Source organism: Centruroides sculpturatus, unplaced genomic scaffold (genome assembly GCF_000671375.1).
Source record: "Centruroides sculpturatus isolate CEXI.00-Female unplaced genomic scaffold, Cexi_2.0 scaffold553, whole genome shotgun sequence".
NCBI classification, from domain to species: domain Eukaryota; kingdom Metazoa; phylum Arthropoda; class Arachnida; order Scorpiones; family Buthidae; genus Centruroides; species Centruroides sculpturatus.
This window is the reverse complement of record NW_019384837.1, coordinates 165,637-185,052: the sequence shown is the minus strand read 5'-3', so window position 1 is coordinate 185,052 and position 19,416 is coordinate 165,637. Positions and strand designations below refer to the sequence as shown.

General features: G+C 28.9%; 1 protein-coding gene across 1 annotated transcript in view; it reads left to right on the top strand.

Annotated features, from left to right (window-relative positions):
* Positions 1-19,416, top strand: part of LOC111630230 (transcription elongation factor B polypeptide 3-like) — a 91,016-nt gene that overhangs the window by 23,009 nt on the left and 48,591 nt on the right. Inside the window, exons 2-3 of the mRNA XM_023374296.1 lie at positions 1,174-1,312; positions 17,907-17,963. Of these exons, the coding sequence (XP_023230064.1) occupies positions 1,244-1,312; positions 17,907-17,963 (126 nt within the window). The 5' untranslated portion in view covers positions 1,174-1,243. The remainder of the gene's footprint in view (positions 1-1,173; positions 1,313-17,906; positions 17,964-19,416) is intronic.

Here is a 19,416-nt window from a genome sequence, read left to right as displayed (position 1 = left end):
CCTGTATATCATACTTTTCGCTGTTTAATGCTTAGTTTGGACAAAATTTTATCTTTACCTAATTTGTGGTCAGAGAAGATTATTCAGTAAGTCACTATTGTTTGTGTGATCCACTAGACCAGGCCAAGAAGTAATTAAATATCATGATAGAATTATTTTTGTCAATAAAATGTTTAAGACAAAGTGCAAGTTTGCATTGAGAACATTTTAAAAAAACAAGTTTGTTACAGTTTTTGATCAAGCAGTCAGCCATTCATGTATAAAAAGTTGGGTCCAGCACATTTTCAAAGAGGTCAATGGGTTATCTATGTCAACCAGATCTTTTCTATGCATACTGAATCATATTCTTAAACCATGGTGATCAAAAGTGGTTATGAACATACGAATGCATTTGCATGATGAATCTTCAGTCATTCAGCTTTAGTAGCTCATTTTTGTCAGGTTTTGATCTAACCTGCTGTTTGATCCTCTGAATTATTGACTTGTACTGGCAAAAGAAGTATACATCAAGTGTCTGAACATGTTTAGTATCTTTGGGCACTTCTAGCAGGTCACACAAACATCTGTAAGGTTAGTGGCTTACTGAATCATCTTTCCCAATTTCAAATTAGGTAAGAATGAAGTTTCAAGCCCAATTCAACATTCATTTGGAAGGGTTTCCTTGTTAGAAGCACCTAATTTTAAGCTTATGAAATTTTTTTAGAGATATTTATTATTTGAGAGTTGCAAATAAACAAATGTGATGACAATAAGTTTTACAATTACAATATGATTTTTAATTTTTTAAAATTGTCCAATCAATTTTGTCTTTTCTTCTATTAAAAAATAGTCCATTATCATTGCTATCATAATTTTAACTGTAAATCATTATTTGATTTCATTCAATAAGAAATTTATGACTTAGTAAAAATCTAAACATATTTCAGAAAATAAAGGCTTGCTTTCTGAAATATGTTTGGATTTGCTTGGTCTATGCAGAGAAATGCAAAGAACAAACAATATTTTTAATGAATAGTTTTTAAATTATTTGTTCTTGTTTGTTTTTATTGAACTGAATCTATAATATAATAATTTTTTTAAAATATAAAGATTAATAACATATAAATAAAATTAAAATATAGCTGTACATTATAAATTATATGAAATATTTTTTTATTTTAATTTTGTTTTTAGTGAACGTCATTTCCGGCAGGTGGGAAGTATTCGATCTTGAAACGTTTCTGTATTTCTGCCAGAAAGCAAGATGGCAGAGTATATTGAATATGTTAACCATTGCAAAAAGAAATTAGAGAGAGGAGGCGACGATGAAAAAGTAAATTTCAAAAAATACCCTACATTATTTAATTAAAACGTACTTTCAAATTTATAATTATCCTGTTTTTTAAAAAGAAAATTATTATTAAATTTCCAATTAAAATACCTTTTGAGATTGTTCACCGATACAAATTTTTTTTCAATATAAATATCATAAATTAACTCGAATAAAGAAAAATATGAGTAAATTGAACAAATTGAAATCAAAGCTCATTTCAGAACATGTGCATGAGGTTCATATAAATATTTTGTTTTTGATACTTAATACCTTAACAGGTTATTAAGAAAATAAGTTATTTATTGTTAAAGAAATAAGGTTATGGTTTAGAATTTTATATTGAGAACAAAATAATTGTTAAAATGTAGTTAATAAGAACTTTGATTGAATTTAGTCTCACAAATTACAGATTTCAGTGAAATACTTATATGAAGCAATATTGAATATTTAGGTTAAATTTTTACTTGATTTTTTAATGCTGTTTTAAAGATAGATGCAAAATTACAGGGTTTATTTAATTGGTATCAATAATTTAAAAATGGTTTTAACATATTATTGATACTTAATGTAATAGTAATTGATATATTCTTAAATATTTTAAAATTATTTTCAATAATTATTATTATTATTTATTAAAGAGAAATGTATTTAATTTTGAATATATATATTTTTAATTAGAACTAGGAAAACACTAATCCAGTATTTGAGTACTGCAAATATACAGTTGAATCTGTCTCAAACATGTTTTTCTCGGAAACTTCTTTATCTCAAAATTTATTTTTTCCCTAGCATTTTCAGCCTAATTTCGATATATTTTCCATGTTTATCTCAAATAATTTTCTCCTAAAATCTCAAATTATGTCTCAAATTAGGAACTGATGTGTTAATTATAGTTTGAAAGCTCAGTGACTACACTTTCAAAGCATTAACTGTAGTTGAGAAACATTTCTTGCAAACAATACATAATTGCAATTAATGCTGCTTTTTTCTGATCTGCTATGAGTTTGGCTTGCATCTTATTGTTTGAAGAAAGTCTGGCATCTGAAACTATTGACAAACTATTTTTGTTGAGGTATATCAAAAATATTTTATTTATACCTAATACAAGTGTATACTGTACATGCTATTATATTAATAAAATACTGAACCTCCAATCAAATCTATTACTGTTACCTCTGTATTTTGAAACCTGTCTATTAAGTTTTTTCCTCATTCCCATGATTTGAGATAGATTCAACTGTCTATAGATAACTTAAATTCAGTTTCATGCAATGAATGCTTCTAAGAGACAAGCATCCCAATAGCATAGTCTTGTGTGAAATGATATTCGTTTGCTTGCTTAGCTGCTTTCTATTTACAAGGAAGCTGTTTAATGCTTAGTTTGGACAAAATTTTATCTTTACCTAATTTGTGGTCAGAGATTATTATTCAGTAAGTCACTATTGTTTGTGTGATCCACTAGACCAGGCCAAGAAGTAATTAAATATCATGATAGAATTATTTTTGTCAATAAAATGTTTAAGACAAAGTGCAAGTTTGCATTGAGAACATTTTAAAAAAACAAGTTTGTTACAGTTTTTGATCAAGCAGTCAGCCATTCATGTATAAAAAGTTGGGTCCAGCACATTTTCAAAGAGGTCAATGGGTTATCTATGTCAACCAGATCTTTTCTATGCATACTGAATCATATTCTTAAACCATGGTGATCAAAAGTGGTTATAAACATACGAATGCATTTGCATGATGAATCTTCAGTCATTCAGCTTTAGTAGCTCATTTTTGTCAGGTTTTGATCTAACCTGCTGTTTGATCCTCTGAATTATTGACTTGTACTGGCAAAAGAAGTATACATCAAGTGTCTGAACATGTTTAGTATCTTTGGGCACTTCTAGCAGGTCACACAAACATCTGTAAGGTTAGTGGCTTACTGAATCATCTTTCCCAATTTCAAATTAGGTAAGAATGAAGTTTCAAGCCCAATTCAACATTCATTTGGAAGGGTTTCCTTGTTAGAAGCACCTAATTTTAAGCTTATGAAATTTTTTTAGAGATATTTATTATTTGAGAGTTGCAAATAAACAAATGTGATGACAATAAGTTTTACAATTACAATATGATTTTTAATTTTTTAAAATTGTCCAATCAATTTTGTCTTTTCTTCTATTAAAAAATAGTCCATTATCATTGCTATCATAATTTTAACTGTAAATCATTATTTGATTTCATTCAATAAGAAATTTATGACTTAGTAAAAATCTAAACATATTTCAGAAAATAAAGGCTTGCTTTCTGAAATATGTTTGGATTTGCTTGGTCTATGCAGAGAAATGCAAAGAACAAACAATATTTTTAATGAATAGTTTTTAAATTATTTGTTCTTGTTTGTTTTTATTGAACTGAATCTATAATAAACTATATATTTGAAACAAAAAACAATCTTTTTAGTTCCAGAAAACACATTTAATGTTTTCAATATATTTCAACAATCCTACCTCAAACCACACAATCAATAAAATAAATCCTACATTTAAGGGCATACCCAGGGAGGGGCAGCTGCTCCTCCATAGAAGAAAAATTAAAGTGTAATAATTGACACACAGACACAGAGCACAGATGTATCAATTTAGTATCAGTTTGAATAATGAATATTGTGACTAGACTAGAGCCATCTGTTGTGAAATCTCAGTCCCCCCCACTTCCTCAAAACTAATATGAGTTGCCCCCTCTAGTTCAGATCCTGGTATATTGTTGCTACATTCTAAACATTTATACTTAAGGGATCATTAAGTTTAAATGTTTAGAATGTATGATTTATTTTATTTGATTGTGTGGTTTGAGGTAGGATTGCTTAAAAATAGGCATTAAATACACCCAAAAACAGTATCTGAAGTTAAATAATTGCTGAAGAATTAAGGTGTGAAATTATTACATTTTACACACATTTTTAAGGCAGTTGTTTAGATTGTTTCTAAATAACATTAATAAAGCTTTAATCAAGTTTACTTTTTACAAATACAGTATAATCTCATTTTAGTGGATTGTGGAGAAGCAGATTTTTTTCCCAGTTTCTGCCAAATCAATGAAATTTTACTTCCTTTTAGCAGATTTGTAACTCAGAATAACAGATTTTTTTCTAGTCCCATTGTAAACTTTGTGTTTTTTCAACATTTAGTTAATATTTAGGTGTTTTTGAGAATTTGTGGAGTTTGATGATACACTTGTTACATCTTGGATATGTATAATTAAAGAATTGTATGAAGAGAGTCAGCAGGCTGATACAATTGAGGAGGAGCCACCTAATGAACATTGGTGCTGGCTCAAGTGTAGCAAAAGTTAGCAAGGCCATTGAATCTTTCCAAGTTGTGAAGACCTTTCTGATGAGTTTCAGCATAAATGACAGGCTGTACATGACATTGCTAATATCAAGTGGTATTCAAAACACAGAAAAGCGGCATCAAAACAAACCAACATGAATGAGATTTTTAATAAATTGTGAAACCAAGTGAAGTGTTAACAAGCATACATACTTTGCCTCTTTTTTGTGTGTACAGCATATACAGTTTTTTCTTATACATATATGGCATAATATGTAATCCTATAACATGTGCTTCTATAGACTAAAGAATAGAGATCTCTAGAGACTGAATAACTTCAAGTACAGGTATTACTTATATGTAGGTGTACATATTATATAAGTACCTGTACTTGAAGTTATTCAGTCTCTTGAGATCTCTATTCTTTAGTCTATAGAAACACATATGTTACAAGATTACATAATACAGTATATATATTTAATATATTTGATAAATATACACTCATTGCCATAAAAAATTAGTGTACCAAGAAGTTGTTATTGTATGCTATGAAACTTGGCATGCAGATAAGTCTCAAGCAGATATGGAGATGATCAGAGTTATAGTGTGATGGAAGAAAACTTTATTGATAATTAACTCAACAATGATTACAGTTCAGTCTTTAAGTAATCACAATCAATATCAATTACATCTTGCCACTTTTGCTGAATAACTGGAGTTTTTCTTTGAAGAAAATATTGAGCATCATTCTCATATAGATATTGTCATCGCACTGTATATTGGCAATATGGTTCTGCAGTTTGTGAAATAGATGGTAATCAATATGTAACGGCTGAAAGATGGATGAGGAAGAACCTCACAGCCCTGATTGGTCAGCTTCTCTGAAATCATCTTTGTTCTATGTGCTGGTACATTGTAATAAACTCCCAACAACCTTTAAATAGCCAGTAAAATATTTAAAAGTACTACAAACGTTTTCAACTGTTATTTCCGGTCTTCTTCAGATTAAAAGTTCTGAGATTCAAATCCATTGAAAACATTTGTAGTACTTTTAAATATTTTACTGGTTATTTAAAGGTTGTTGGGAGTTTATTATATATGTTACCAGTACTTATTAACGAGTGTTGTTAACCTATATACCTGGTACATTGTCTTGATGGTATCAAACTTTGTCAACTTTTGGGCTGTTTGGGAACACTCAAGTTGTGCAAATACTCTGGTGTTCAACCATAAATTATTGTTTATTAGTTGCAGGAGAATGTCATCATCAGTGGTGGAATCACTACCTGGATATGGGGTTCATCATAAAGTGAGAAATCTTCATCCTTGAATCTCTTGAATCAGTTGTAGCAGGTCTGCCTGTTGACTGTCCTTGCCAAATGCTTTGAAGATGAAATCATGAGCCTTCATTGCATTGTGGCCATTTTTGAAGTGATAGAGCAATAGCAGTAAATGTTTTTTCGAAGATTTCATATTAGACATTGCTGATGCATCTGTTTCCAATGAAATATGTGAAATGCCCCCTGTTACTCTACTTATATAATCACATCGAGCATTCTTGAACATTTTTTCCAGTTGTTTCTGAAAAAAATTTGAATTGTCTAAATTTCATCTTTAAAACCTGATACAACAAGGGTGATTTGAAATTTTCAGCCTGACTTACAGATGATGGCAGTGTGTCAAATATTTTAGTCCTATTCTAGTTCACTTCACTTCTGTTTTATGAATAAATGTGAAATATCAAGTCGAAATGTCAAATAATTTTTTGTAAATAATGTTTTAACAAAGCTATCTCAGTGTATTGTTCAAAATGGATAAAATCAAACATTGTTAAACAGTGATAAAGCTTTTTTAACAAAAAGCTTTATCACTGCAAATTTGCCAATGCAAATTTTTAATGAGATGAAAGATATATTAGGTAATGTTGCATCTTCATTTATAACTAAAAGAATGGACTGCAGAATGTACAGTACACATGAGTACACAAGCCTAGAAGATGATTCTACAGTGCTGTCTAATAAGTGTGATGAATGACACTTGAAATCATAAAGTGCATGATATTATTTTGGAAGACTACAAATTGAAAGTGTCTAAAATTACTAAGGTTGTAGGTTTTTCACATTCTAACTGATAAATTAGGTATGAAAAAGCTGTCTACAAGATGGATGCTGCACTTGCTAACAATCAAAAGTGCACTTGAATGCAAATTTCTCAAGACTGTTGGAGCATTTTAAAACAGAGATAGCAGATTTTATTCATTAGTTTGTGACCACTGATGAAACTTGTATTCACCAACATATATCAAAAACAAAACAGAGGTCAAAACTATGGAAGCATAGTTTTGACCTCTGATTCTTCATCTGAAGAAAAGGCAAAGTCACTTTTGTCTGTGTGAATGGTAATGGCTTCAGTTTTTTGGGATGTTAAGAGGATATAGTTAATTGATTATCTTCCACAGGACTAAATGATAATGGGAGAATTCTAAGCTAACCTTTTGGACCAACTAAACAAAAAACTTTATGAGAAAACCTGAGTTTATCAAAGAAGAAAAAGATTTTTCAACAGAATGATATGTGTAACCATACAAAAATCACAGAACTAAAGTATGATTTCCTATCCCATTCATCTTGTTTGTCTGATTTGGCTTCATGTCTTTCATCTATTCCCTAATTTTAGAAAAGTTCCTTGGTGATAAGAGGTTTTCATTAGTCAATGAGTTGAAAATGACAGCAAATGACATTTTGATGATGATGAAGAATTTCACTTCTGGGTTATAAAGGCACTGGAGCATCACTGAACAAAAGTGCATTGATGTTTAGGGAGATTATATTGAAAAATAAAAGTAAATACAAAAACAAACATACAATATATCATTATCAGGCCTCAAACTTTTAAATCACCTAATTAGCATACAAATATAATGAATCGTATTTTAAATCTATAATTTCATTATAAAATAGATATTAGTGTAATTCAAAGAAACAATTGCATAAAATCTGCTTTCTAGTTGGAAAAAATAATTCAATAAGGAAAATTTAAAAATTAGAAACTATATTACAATAANTTAAATCATGTTTCTTTCTAGTTAGCTTTGTTTTCTATGTTTTATTTGTTTATTTAATATACACACTTCTTTCAATTTATTTCAAAGTTAAATTATTTTTTTGAATTTTAAATATGTAAAATATTCAAAAACGGTACGTTCCATTTTGGAACATTTAGTCTATAATATTAAACCTGACGATGGCCTATATTAGATACGGTGAAAACATTCGTAAAAATATAAGAATTTTAAGCTCAGCAAAATTAAATGTTGGTGAAACTAAAGTGAACCAACAAAACAACCTTTCGCACGAAACTAAAATGAATTAGTTGCTAAGAGGTGGATAGATATGAAGTTATGTTTTAGCATTTCCTCATAAGATATCTTTTGCGATCACCCACACATTTTAAAATGTCACAAAGTGTAATCATCATGACTTAAACAACTACGAAATCAACTATGATTAATGTCGGATACAAATGCGGATGAAACGTTTTGACTACAAAGAAAAAAGATATTAAAAGGACGACACACATGTAACTCTCGTATGTTGCCACGCACACGATACCCTTTCTGACAGCCATTTTGGTCAACTCATACGCCACCTATATTTACTGGCACAAGCGAATAGCTGTCATTTAGTGATCCGAATTCGAAGTCGCTCTAGCTGTATTCGGACGGTTAATACGAGGTACGTGGGTTACTTATGCTCCTTTTTCGATCGTCGCATCGGTGTTCTGTCTACTGAATCGTGAGGTTTTTGTTTATGTTTAGTTAGCTGTTGCTGAGAGGATCATTTTGATTTATATTTTGTTTTTTCTGGAATAATATAAATTAAGTTACGGGTGTTTTGTGCCGCGAGCACGTGGTCACTATCGGGTCGCACGTGACCGTTTGGTATTCTTTTTGGCACTTGTGCAGTTTAGTGGGTACGGCTGTTTGAAAGGTTCTAGACTAATTTCACTCGAATATTTCCAAAACACGTATAATGTTTTGGGAATAACCCATATAAAATATGTTATAAACAAAATATTGTCGGAATACTTACCAAGTGCACTTCGTTCAAAGACGCCATTGTTTAAGCTTGTTTTCGTCGCGGAGCGGCACATCGGCGTACGAAGCTGTCATGTAACCTTTATCGGTGCTGTTCGGTCACGTGCCTTTTTTTTAACGTTAATTAAGTGTGTTATTGAATAGCGGGCATTCCGCTGTACTCAGCAATACTTTTCTTTTTGTTCTACGGGTATTTTCCGTCTGTCGTATTTGTGATCAGTCCAGGGCCCTTAGTCTCGAGTTTTTCGTGTTACAACTCCCAAAATGTGTTGAAGGTGTCACGTGGTACCATCTCGCACTCTGACGTCAAATTGGTAGTCTAGAGTTCTAACTTACGTGCTTTCCCATCTCACCATGCAAGTTGCAACTCACGTTGAGTCGAGCATNATGCAGATAAGTCTCAAGCAGATATGGAGATGATCAGAGTTATAGTGTGATGGAAGAAAACTTTATTGATAATTAACTCAACAATGATTACAGTTCAGTCTTTAAGTAATCACAATCAATATCAATTACATCTTGCCACTTTTGCTGAATAACTGGAGTTTTTCTTTGAAGAAAATATTGAGCATCATTCTCATATAGATATTGTCATCGCACTGTATATTGGCAATATGGTTCTGCAGTTTGTGAAATAGATGGTAATCAATATGTAACGGCTGAAAGATGGATGAGGAAGAACCTCACAGCCCTGATTGGTCAGCTTCTCTGAAATCATCTTTGTTCTATGTGCTGGTACATTGTAATAAACTCCCAACAACCTTTAAATAGCCAATAAAATATTTAAAAGTACTACAAACGTTTTCAACTGTTATTTCCGGTCTTCTTCAGATTAAAAGTTCTGAGATTCAAATCCATTGAAAACATTTGTAGTACTTTTAAATATTTTACTGGTTATTTAAAGGTTGTTGGGAGTTTATTATATATGTTACCAGTACTTATTAACGAGTGTTGTTAACCTATATACCTGGTACATTGTCTTGATGGTATCAAACTTTGTCAACTTTTGGGCTGTTTGGGAACACTCAAGTTGTGCAAATACTCTGGTGTTCAACCATAAATTATTGTTTATTAGTTGCAGGAGAATGTCATCATCAGTGGTGGAATCACTACCTGGATATGGGGTTCATCATAAAGTGAGAAATCTTCATCCTTGAATCTCTTGAATCAGTTGTAGCAGGTCTGCCTGTTGACTGTCCTTGCCAAATGCTTTGAAGATGAAATCATGAGCCTTCATTGCATTGTGGCCATTTTTGAAGTGATAGAGCAATAGCAGTAAATGTTTTTTCGAAGATTTCATATTAGACATTGCTGATGCATCTGTTTCCAATGAAATATGTGAAATGCCCCCTGTTACTCTACTTATATAATCACATCGAGCATTCTTGAACATTTTTTCCAGTTGTTTCTGAAAAAAATTTGAATTGTCTAAATTTCATCTTTAAAACCTGATACAACAAGGGTGATTTGAAATTTTCAGCCTGACTTACAGATGATGGCAGTGTGTCAAATATTTTAGTCCTATTCTAGTTCACTTCACTTCTGTTTTATGAATAAATGTGAAATATCAAGTCGAAATGTCAAATAATTTTTTGTAAATAATGTTTTAACAAAGCTATCTCAGTGTATTGTTCAAAATGGATAAAATCAAACATTGTTAAACAGTGATAAAGCTTTTTTAACAAAAAGCTTTATCACTGCAAATTTGCCAATGCAAATTTTTAATGAGATGAAAGATATATTAGGTAATGTTGCATCTTCATTTATAACTAAAAGAATGGACTGCAGAATGTACAGTACACATGAGTACACAAGCCTAGAAGATGATTCTACAGTGCTGTCTAATAAGTGTGATGAATGACACTTGAAATCATAAAGTGCATGATATTATTTTGGAAGACTACAAATTGAAAGTGTCTAAAATTACTAAGGTTGTAGGTTTTCACATTCTAACTGATAAATTAGGTATGAAAAAGCTGTCTACAAGATGGATGCTGCACTTGCTAACAATCAAAAGTGCACTTGAATGCAAATTTCTCAAGACTGTTGGAGCATTTTAAAACAGAGATAGCAGATTTTATTCATTAGTTTGTGACCACTGATGAAACTTGTATTCACCAACATATATCAAAAACAAAACAGAGGTCAAAACTATGGAAGCATAGTTTTGACCTCTGATTCTTCATCTGAAGAAAAGGCAAAGTCACTTTTGTCTGTGTGAATGGTAATGGCTTCAGTTTTTTGGGATGTTAAGAGGATATAGTTAATTGATTATCTTCCACAGGACTAAATGATAATGGGAGAATTCTAAGCTAACCTTTTGGACCAACTAAACAAAAAACTTTATGAGAAAACCTGAGTTTATCAAAGAAGAAAAAGATTTTTCAACAGAATGATATGTGTAACCATACAAAAATCACAGAACTAAAGTATGATTTCCTATCCCATTCATCTTGTTTGTCTGATTTGGCTTCATGTCTTTCATCTATTCCCTAATTTTAGAAAAGTTCCTTGGTGATAAGAGGTTTTCATTAGTCAATGAGTTGAAAATGACAGCAAATGACATTTTGATGATGATGAAGAATTTCACTTCTGGGTTATAAAGGCACTGGAGCATCACTGAACAAAAGTGCATTGATGTTTAGGGAGATTATATTGAAAAATAAAAGTAAATACAAAAACAAACATACAATATATCATTATCAGGCCTCAAACTTTTAAATCACCTAATTAGCATACAAATATAATGAATCGTATTTTAAATCTATAATTTCATTATAAAATAGATATTAGTGTAATTCAAAGAAACAATTGCATAAAATCTGCTTTCTAGTTGGAAAAAATAATTCAATAAGGAAAATTTAAAAATTAGAAACTATATTACAATAACTATATATATTTTTTATTGTATTTATTATCAAATTTAATATGTGAAATTTTCTGTAAGTTGAGTTCTAAGAATATCTGGTTTATGATTTGAGTTATTAATACTTATAATCTTGACACTTACCTACTTCTGAAGTTATTTTGAGTCATATTAAAGTCTAAATAATGCAAAACAACTTCAAATTTTACTTCATTGTAAACCAATGTAAGCTGATCTTTAAATTATAAAAAAAATATCCTCAATCTTCAGATATTAATGATAAATAATTCCATAAATCTAAAATTACATGAAAAATTATATTATTGATGATTTGGTAACATAATTTACATGTTTTTTGTAACATGAAATTATAAATGAGATGAAATGAGAAATTTAATGAAATATAAAATTTATTGCTGATTAAGTTAAATGTTAAGAAAAACAAAAAACTTCGTATTTTAGGTACTTAATTTTAATTTATGTAAAAAAGCATCATGAATGTGTTGAACTGTCAGGTGGTTCATATAAATTCACTGAATGAATTTGTATCATAATATATCCTCAGTATTCTTTCGTTTTTATATGAATACCTTGGGTGAAATTTTCCCCGATGTTATTTAGTAGACTGCTGTTTTATAATGTCTCCTTTGCCAAGCAAATGAATTATTGCCCACTTTTAAATAAAATCTATATATATATATGATGATTAAATATGATTAGCACATTTTCCAAATTATATTCAATATTATATGTATTTATATATATTTCCAATTGTCCATAAACAGGAAACAAGATAAAAGTTTTTCCAAACTTAATGGATTTTTTAAAATATAATACAATAAAGTTTCTATTTTAAAGTATCTACCTTGTTTTACTTTTCCAGGTATTACATATATATTACAAGGGAAAGTATTGGAATCATGTCAAATTTGAACCTCCAAGTTTTTTGCAAATCTCCAGGTTTTGAGACCTTTGAATCCAAAGAAGTAAAAAAGCAATGCAAAAAAATTTCACATGTGCATGTGTTGGCTTCTATTTCATTTGATATCTCAGGATGGGGTAAAGATTAAGTAATGAAATTTGGCATGATGGCTTGAATATGAGGGGCATTGATGCTATTAAATTTTGGAGGTTAAAAGGCAAAGGGATGGGAAGATAAAGGGAATTGTGTGTATCTCCAGTATAGTCTGACTTAATGACGATTTTACTCGTTTATTAGAATTTATACATTTTTATAAAACTGGTCCTTACCCTCAAAATTAAGCTTTTTGCCATTTTATAGTAATTAAAAATATAAAAAGTTTTTTATAACAAAATCTCATAACAGATCACATCTCACACAATTTTATTAAGTTATACTGTAATTAAAATTATAAAAATTATTTTCTAAATAAGATCTCATAATAGCAACTTGTTGCTGGGGTTTTTTTTGTTTGTGTATGATTAGAAAGGTGTGTGTGCATGAACATAATAATGAAAATTATATTCTAAAAAAAAATTTTTTTAAATTAAAATCTTTGTTGAATTATTATTAGTTTTCCTTGGTTGTTGTTATCCTACACTTACTGATAAAAATAACAAATGAGAGTACTGTCTAATGTTCCTATAAATAAAAGCATTTCAAATTGACTGCATCAGTATGATAGAAGATGAAAAAATGCACTTGTGAACTTAGTAAGAGATGATAACATTTGAATTGTTCAAAAACTATTGTATATCTATATATTTTGAAGGTTCAAATTTTATTTCTTCTTGTCTTGATCACAAATTGTTTTCTTACAATCTCTTATTAGTTTGGTGTGTACTAGTTTAGAAGATAGCATGAATTGAAAAATAAGAAAACTATTACAGTGAAACTTCTCTTTGATGACCATCCAAAATCGCCGAAAACAATCTTTTAGAGAAGATAACTTCCTAAGACAACTATTTATTTTACATTTATGTAAATTGATGCTTTTAATTAATTTACATAAATATAGATGTGGAAGAGCATATAAAAAATGCCAACTTTGTCAATGTTTATTGTGTTCCAGTGATTGTGAAAGGACATTTAAGAATATTGTAAAATTATTTTTGTGTATGTCTTTAAGATTGTATATTTTTTAAATAGAGAAAATTCTGTATAATAGTACTAGTAATATACTTATAACTGTACATTTGTATTGTACATACAAATGTACAGTTATAAGTATATAGTTCAAATTTTATATAGTACATACAGTATTTCACTTTTAGACCATGTTTCAGGCAATGTGATCATTTAAAAGGGTATGTTTTTAATTATATCATATCATAAGAAGTTGTTGTTGGCAAGGCCATTGAGAGGGTTTCTGAGGAATTTTTTCTCTGGGTCTGAAGAAAATTTAGGGATCTGTATTGTTTCTACTCTTGTATAATTAATGTTATTTTACTAACAAGATCTTTAAGATTGCTTGTTATTATTTAATAAAGAAACATTCTATGTATTTTATTTGTTAAAAAAGGCTAAAGAGGCTCACTAAGGGAAAAATGAGTCTGTCTACACCAAGGCCCTGTTCAAGCTCTTGATGGTCCTAGTTGTTGGTCAAGTAAAGAGGTGGTCTTTTTGAAAGGGTTCAGATTGCATCAATCCTATAGACCAAAAACACTTTCTGGAGAAAATCAGTCATATTATAGATGGTCTCCTGAAAGTGGTGGACATCTTCAGAAGTTTCACTTTAATTGAATGTTACTTAGAAATATTTCTTTTTATAATTTTACTATCTGTTAATACCAATTAATAGGTATTATAGAGTGCTAACATTTAAACATTTGATTATTGAAGACAAACTTTTATTATTATATTTTCTCTCATAAGATATTTTTCAATAGACTACTCTTAAATAATAAATACATTATATTTTTAATGTGTATATGGAAAAATAATTACAGATAGTTATAAAATAATTGCTGTTGAATAGATGATGTAGCATTTATATATTTTCTTATTGATATATTTCATCTTCGTTTAATCTCATTAATTCAATAATTTACTTCTTTGTCAAATAGTGATTTTACTTACGAATATTATATAAAAAGAAATTATTTTGGAGTCTAAAATTTATCAACTATAGAAAAATATTTTTGTAGTAGTACACTGTGTTTCAGTTCCTTAACCAGACAATATGCCAGAAAGTAGAATGTAAAATTAAACTCAATATTCAATTAAATTTGTAAAAAATACAACTTTGGATATATAGATAAAACCAAACTGGAACATAAAATTGTCCAAAATTAAAACACACCACCTTCAATCCAGAAAAATAGCTTAATTTGCAAATGTTTTTGATCTAATGAGAGGTTTTCATCAGGCTACTCTGAATGTGCTATATTTGAACATTCCATTACAAAATGTAAAAAATTTAAGATGCGGAGTGATGAAGATATATCAATTAGGTCAAAAACATTTTCAAATTAAACTCTCTGGCTAATGTGAAGAAGATATGTGTTAATTTTTGACAAAATTTGGATCGTTTTCAAAGTTTACATATATGCAGTAATAAGCCAAACAATTGCTGTAATGAATTGGGCTACTCTTTACCACTATATTAATATAATTATTAAATTTAATAAGAGGTGGTCTATAACACTTACCTCTAGTTGATTTGTTTTCTGAAACCATGTTTTAGTATTTATTGACTGTCGAACACAAGATTGTGTTATTAATTAAACACTTGGCTTTTTTCATCTTTATTCAGTTGAACTAAATAAAGATGGAAAAAACCAAGTGTTTAATTAATAACACAATCTTGTGTTCAACAATCAAAACTTACCTCTAGTACCAAATTACTTTGAATTTAATTATTAATAGACAATTTGCATGTGATGTATTGGAGACCTAGATGTACATGATTGAGCATGTGTGTTTTGCTCGGTACAATATTTGTCAAGTTTCAATTCCATTATAATGTCACCTGAACATGACACAGCAACCAAAGTTTAATGGGAAAGGCTTAAACTTTGAGTAGGACTCATAGTCACTTAGGTGACTGCAAATGGGCCCATCTGTCATGTATTCCTTTGAGTGTTTTACCTAATGAAGTGATACTGTTTAAATAAATTTTAAAACAGAATGAAATAAATTTGACAATTACAAAGAAAAATTATCACACAACACTTTGAAGTAATGCTGTGCAATGATCAATAAAACTATCATAAAATGTACATTTTTAGTTAGTACAATGATATAACAACCTAGAGTTATAATTCATTTTAATGTAAAGTTATCTTGCTGGGAAGGGTATGTTCTGAAGAACTTTTTACTAGAATCTTTGGATCAACCCAGCCACTTGTTACAAAATTCTGAGCTTCAAGTGACTTGTACACTTTCATGTAGTTAAGTGATAAAAATTGGGGTTATTAAGATATGGTGTTGCCATATTCTGTCTTTGGCCACAAAGTGCGTCCTCTACAAACAAATTTGAGACATTTTCATACAGATCAACTCTGTGTGCATTACAATATTACAGTATACTTCTGTGCCAGTCAGCATCTTGACCAGTAAGAGTTGTTATATAGTCTGATAAAAATGCATGTTTTGCCATCTACATGTGATAAACATTCAGATGCAAGCCAAACTATATATACCTCCATGAACAGCATGGCAGAAATATGGCACAGGAGGCAGAGAGATGATGATTTGGTTATGTGAGATGATATTCACGCAAATTCTCTATAGTAGCAGTAAAGTAGCCCAATTTATTATGGTGATTGTGTGGTTTTTATTAAAAACATTGGGCTTTGAGATATTTGTATATGTTTACATATGTATTATATACACAGATAAACTACAAATGCAATATAATTGCACAAGTTCATTACTCTTAAATACTAGAAGTACTGTATATTATTACATAGTGTTTAGTATTATAATAATAAAGCATATTGTAAGCAAAATAGCTTTCAATGATCTAAACAAACTCATCCACAAATTAAATTAACTAGAGTTTTCAGAAATTTTCTTTTATAATTATGAGTGAAAAAGTTAATGTTAATTAAAAAAGTTTTCAGTTTGTTTAACAAATTATCTTTAGAATTCAAATCTCACAAATGTAGAATAGAATTTATACATTTAAGAGATTTATAATCAGAAGATGACTTGTTAAACAAATTAAAAGCATTTGTTCTATTAAACATATGTACTGGATAAAGGTATAGCTTTTAAACTCATATGTAAATTTATTCAGTATATTTCTTCCAAAACTTCTGTAATCATCATATGTATCATGATGATGTCAAAATATTTTTCATTAAATAAATTGCATTCTTTATTCTTAACTTTACACTTATCTTAAGTCTCTGTAAAAGTCTTGTCTTTTTTATATTTTATCTATCTTCATAAATAGAATTATTTTATTTATTTATTTTTTTATTATTGCTATTTTTTTAATATTTTCTTTGTTTACCAATTTATTTTTGTAGATAATATTATATTATATATTTCATAGATAATATAGAAAGGAATTTATATATGTACTTGATAAACATGGTGATATTTAAAAAAGTTGTTAAAAAAGAGAAAAAGTTAAATAGCTCTGGAAATAGAAGCTTATAAAAAGATTAACAAAATATATGGAGTAAAACTAAGCTGCTAGGGCTAAAAAAGTTAGTAGAGAGTATTTGGAGAGACTATAGATAGCTAGGAATTTAGAAACAAGAAGGCAATTATTTTAAAATTAGAAAATATACTGGCTGTGTCCTGAAGAGTGTATTTAGATATTGTAAGTTAATGGAAGAAGAAAACAGACAAGAAACAGATGATAATGCCTATAAATATTTAATTTGACTTATGTAAAAGTAATGAAATTTTTAGAATATATGTATCTTCAGAAAACTATTAGATTTAAGATTTAGGAACTTACAAATTTATTTATGTAATTTTTTGTGGTTATATAGGTAATAGTTAAATTAATTTAAAAATATATAATATAACTTTTTATTATTTGTTATGTTATACTTTAATATCTTTATTTCTCTTTTCATATTTATTTACATTTTTAAAGCTTTATTGACTATATTTGCTATATTGCTTCTATATACATGCTGTAATTATTAAAGTTTATTTTTCTTATGTTGTCATTTCATTATTTTGTAAGATTTTTTTTTTTAATTTTGTATATTATAATTATAATTGGCAAAAATTGTTTCTAAATTTAGTAAAAATATTTATAATGCATTTCATAAATATTTTTGTATAAGGTATATATATTATTTATTGTACTATAATTATATTTATTACATAACAGTGAAATGAAAAGTTTCTTTGTAAAAGTTTACTAAATTGAAATTATTTTCTTTCAGACATTTGCAATTCTTCTTAAGCTGAAGAAAATCCCTATAAGTGTAAATCTTTTACAAGTAAGTTATATGATTTTAATAATCCTTTTCTATTAAACAATCAACACTTGAATGTCCAGCAAACTAATTTTACTACATATTAACATTTTTGATCATTATTAAAGATTACTAAAGATTACTAAAGATTATTAATGATAATCCAGAACATAACTAGTTATGTTCTGGATTGTCTGGATTTCAACACATATTCATTATCATTATTTTTGTACCAAATTCACTATAAAGCAGAAGTCATATTACTCTTTTGTTCACACTGTTCCTTTATGCTGTTGCCATAGGTAAGACATTTTAGCTACCGTCTTAAGCATTTACAGTATTTGAAGTTAAAAATGGATGACTTTTGGAGATTAGAAACATTTTATGGTCTCTCTGCTTAAATTAATGGTGATAAAATATTTGTTTTACAAACACTTTTTGAAAATTAATATTGTAAATTCTAATTGTTCTCAAAATTATGTAATTACAGTAGAGCATCGATTATTCGACTCAATTGGGGACTGGTGTTGGTTGGATAATTGAAAAGTCAGATAACCGAAAAGTATGAAAAAAATCCATTATTAGTGTAGTATATTATTATATCCCATGTAATTAGTATATTAGTATATCGCTATTAACCTACTTCACATTGAATTTTCCTCCATGTTAAGCCTATCAAATTTTTTTAAAAATAATAATTGTCGCTATAGTATCGTTAAAAATTATTTTATTGCTCAAAAAACAAACAACCACTCATAATTAGAAAATTAAGCCTCGTTTAAATACTGGCCTCTTTTTCATGGTCGAGCCAGTGTTGCCAGCTAAAACACACAAAAATTTAACAAAAATAATATTAAAGTAGCCAAGACATAGCCAAATATTGTAGAGCCACATCACTAGCGGACATTTGAATTTGCCGACTAGAACGCGGTTGGTTAACCGAGGTGATGGTTAATCGGGGGTCGGATAATTGATGCTCTACTGTAATTTATAAAATTTATACGACAATGCTACACATTATTGATGTGTGTCTCTGTAGTAGCTTTTGATATGGAAAAAGTATTTGCAGTATGAATCTTTTTTAAATTAGAAATTCTGAAGGAATAATACCTAACTACATTATTTACTTTAAAATTACTTTATTCTTTATATGACAATTTTACTTCTGTATACAGGTATACCTCGCCTTACGTCGGTAATTGGTTCCAGGAAAACGTCTTAAGTCGAAAAACGACGTAAGTCGAATTTACTTGTCTCCGAATCTACTTGTCACTAGGAAAAACCATAAATTACTATTCCCAGTTCTGTATTTCTGTATTTCATTTATTAATGCATTTTCAATAATATATGGTTAATAAGAATCTATTTTAAGCTCACAAACAAATAAATTTTAGTTTTTAATAGAGTACAGAAAAAAGTAATCTAAATTTACGAATGCATGTACTGTACTGTAAATACAGTACATACTTGTAAATGT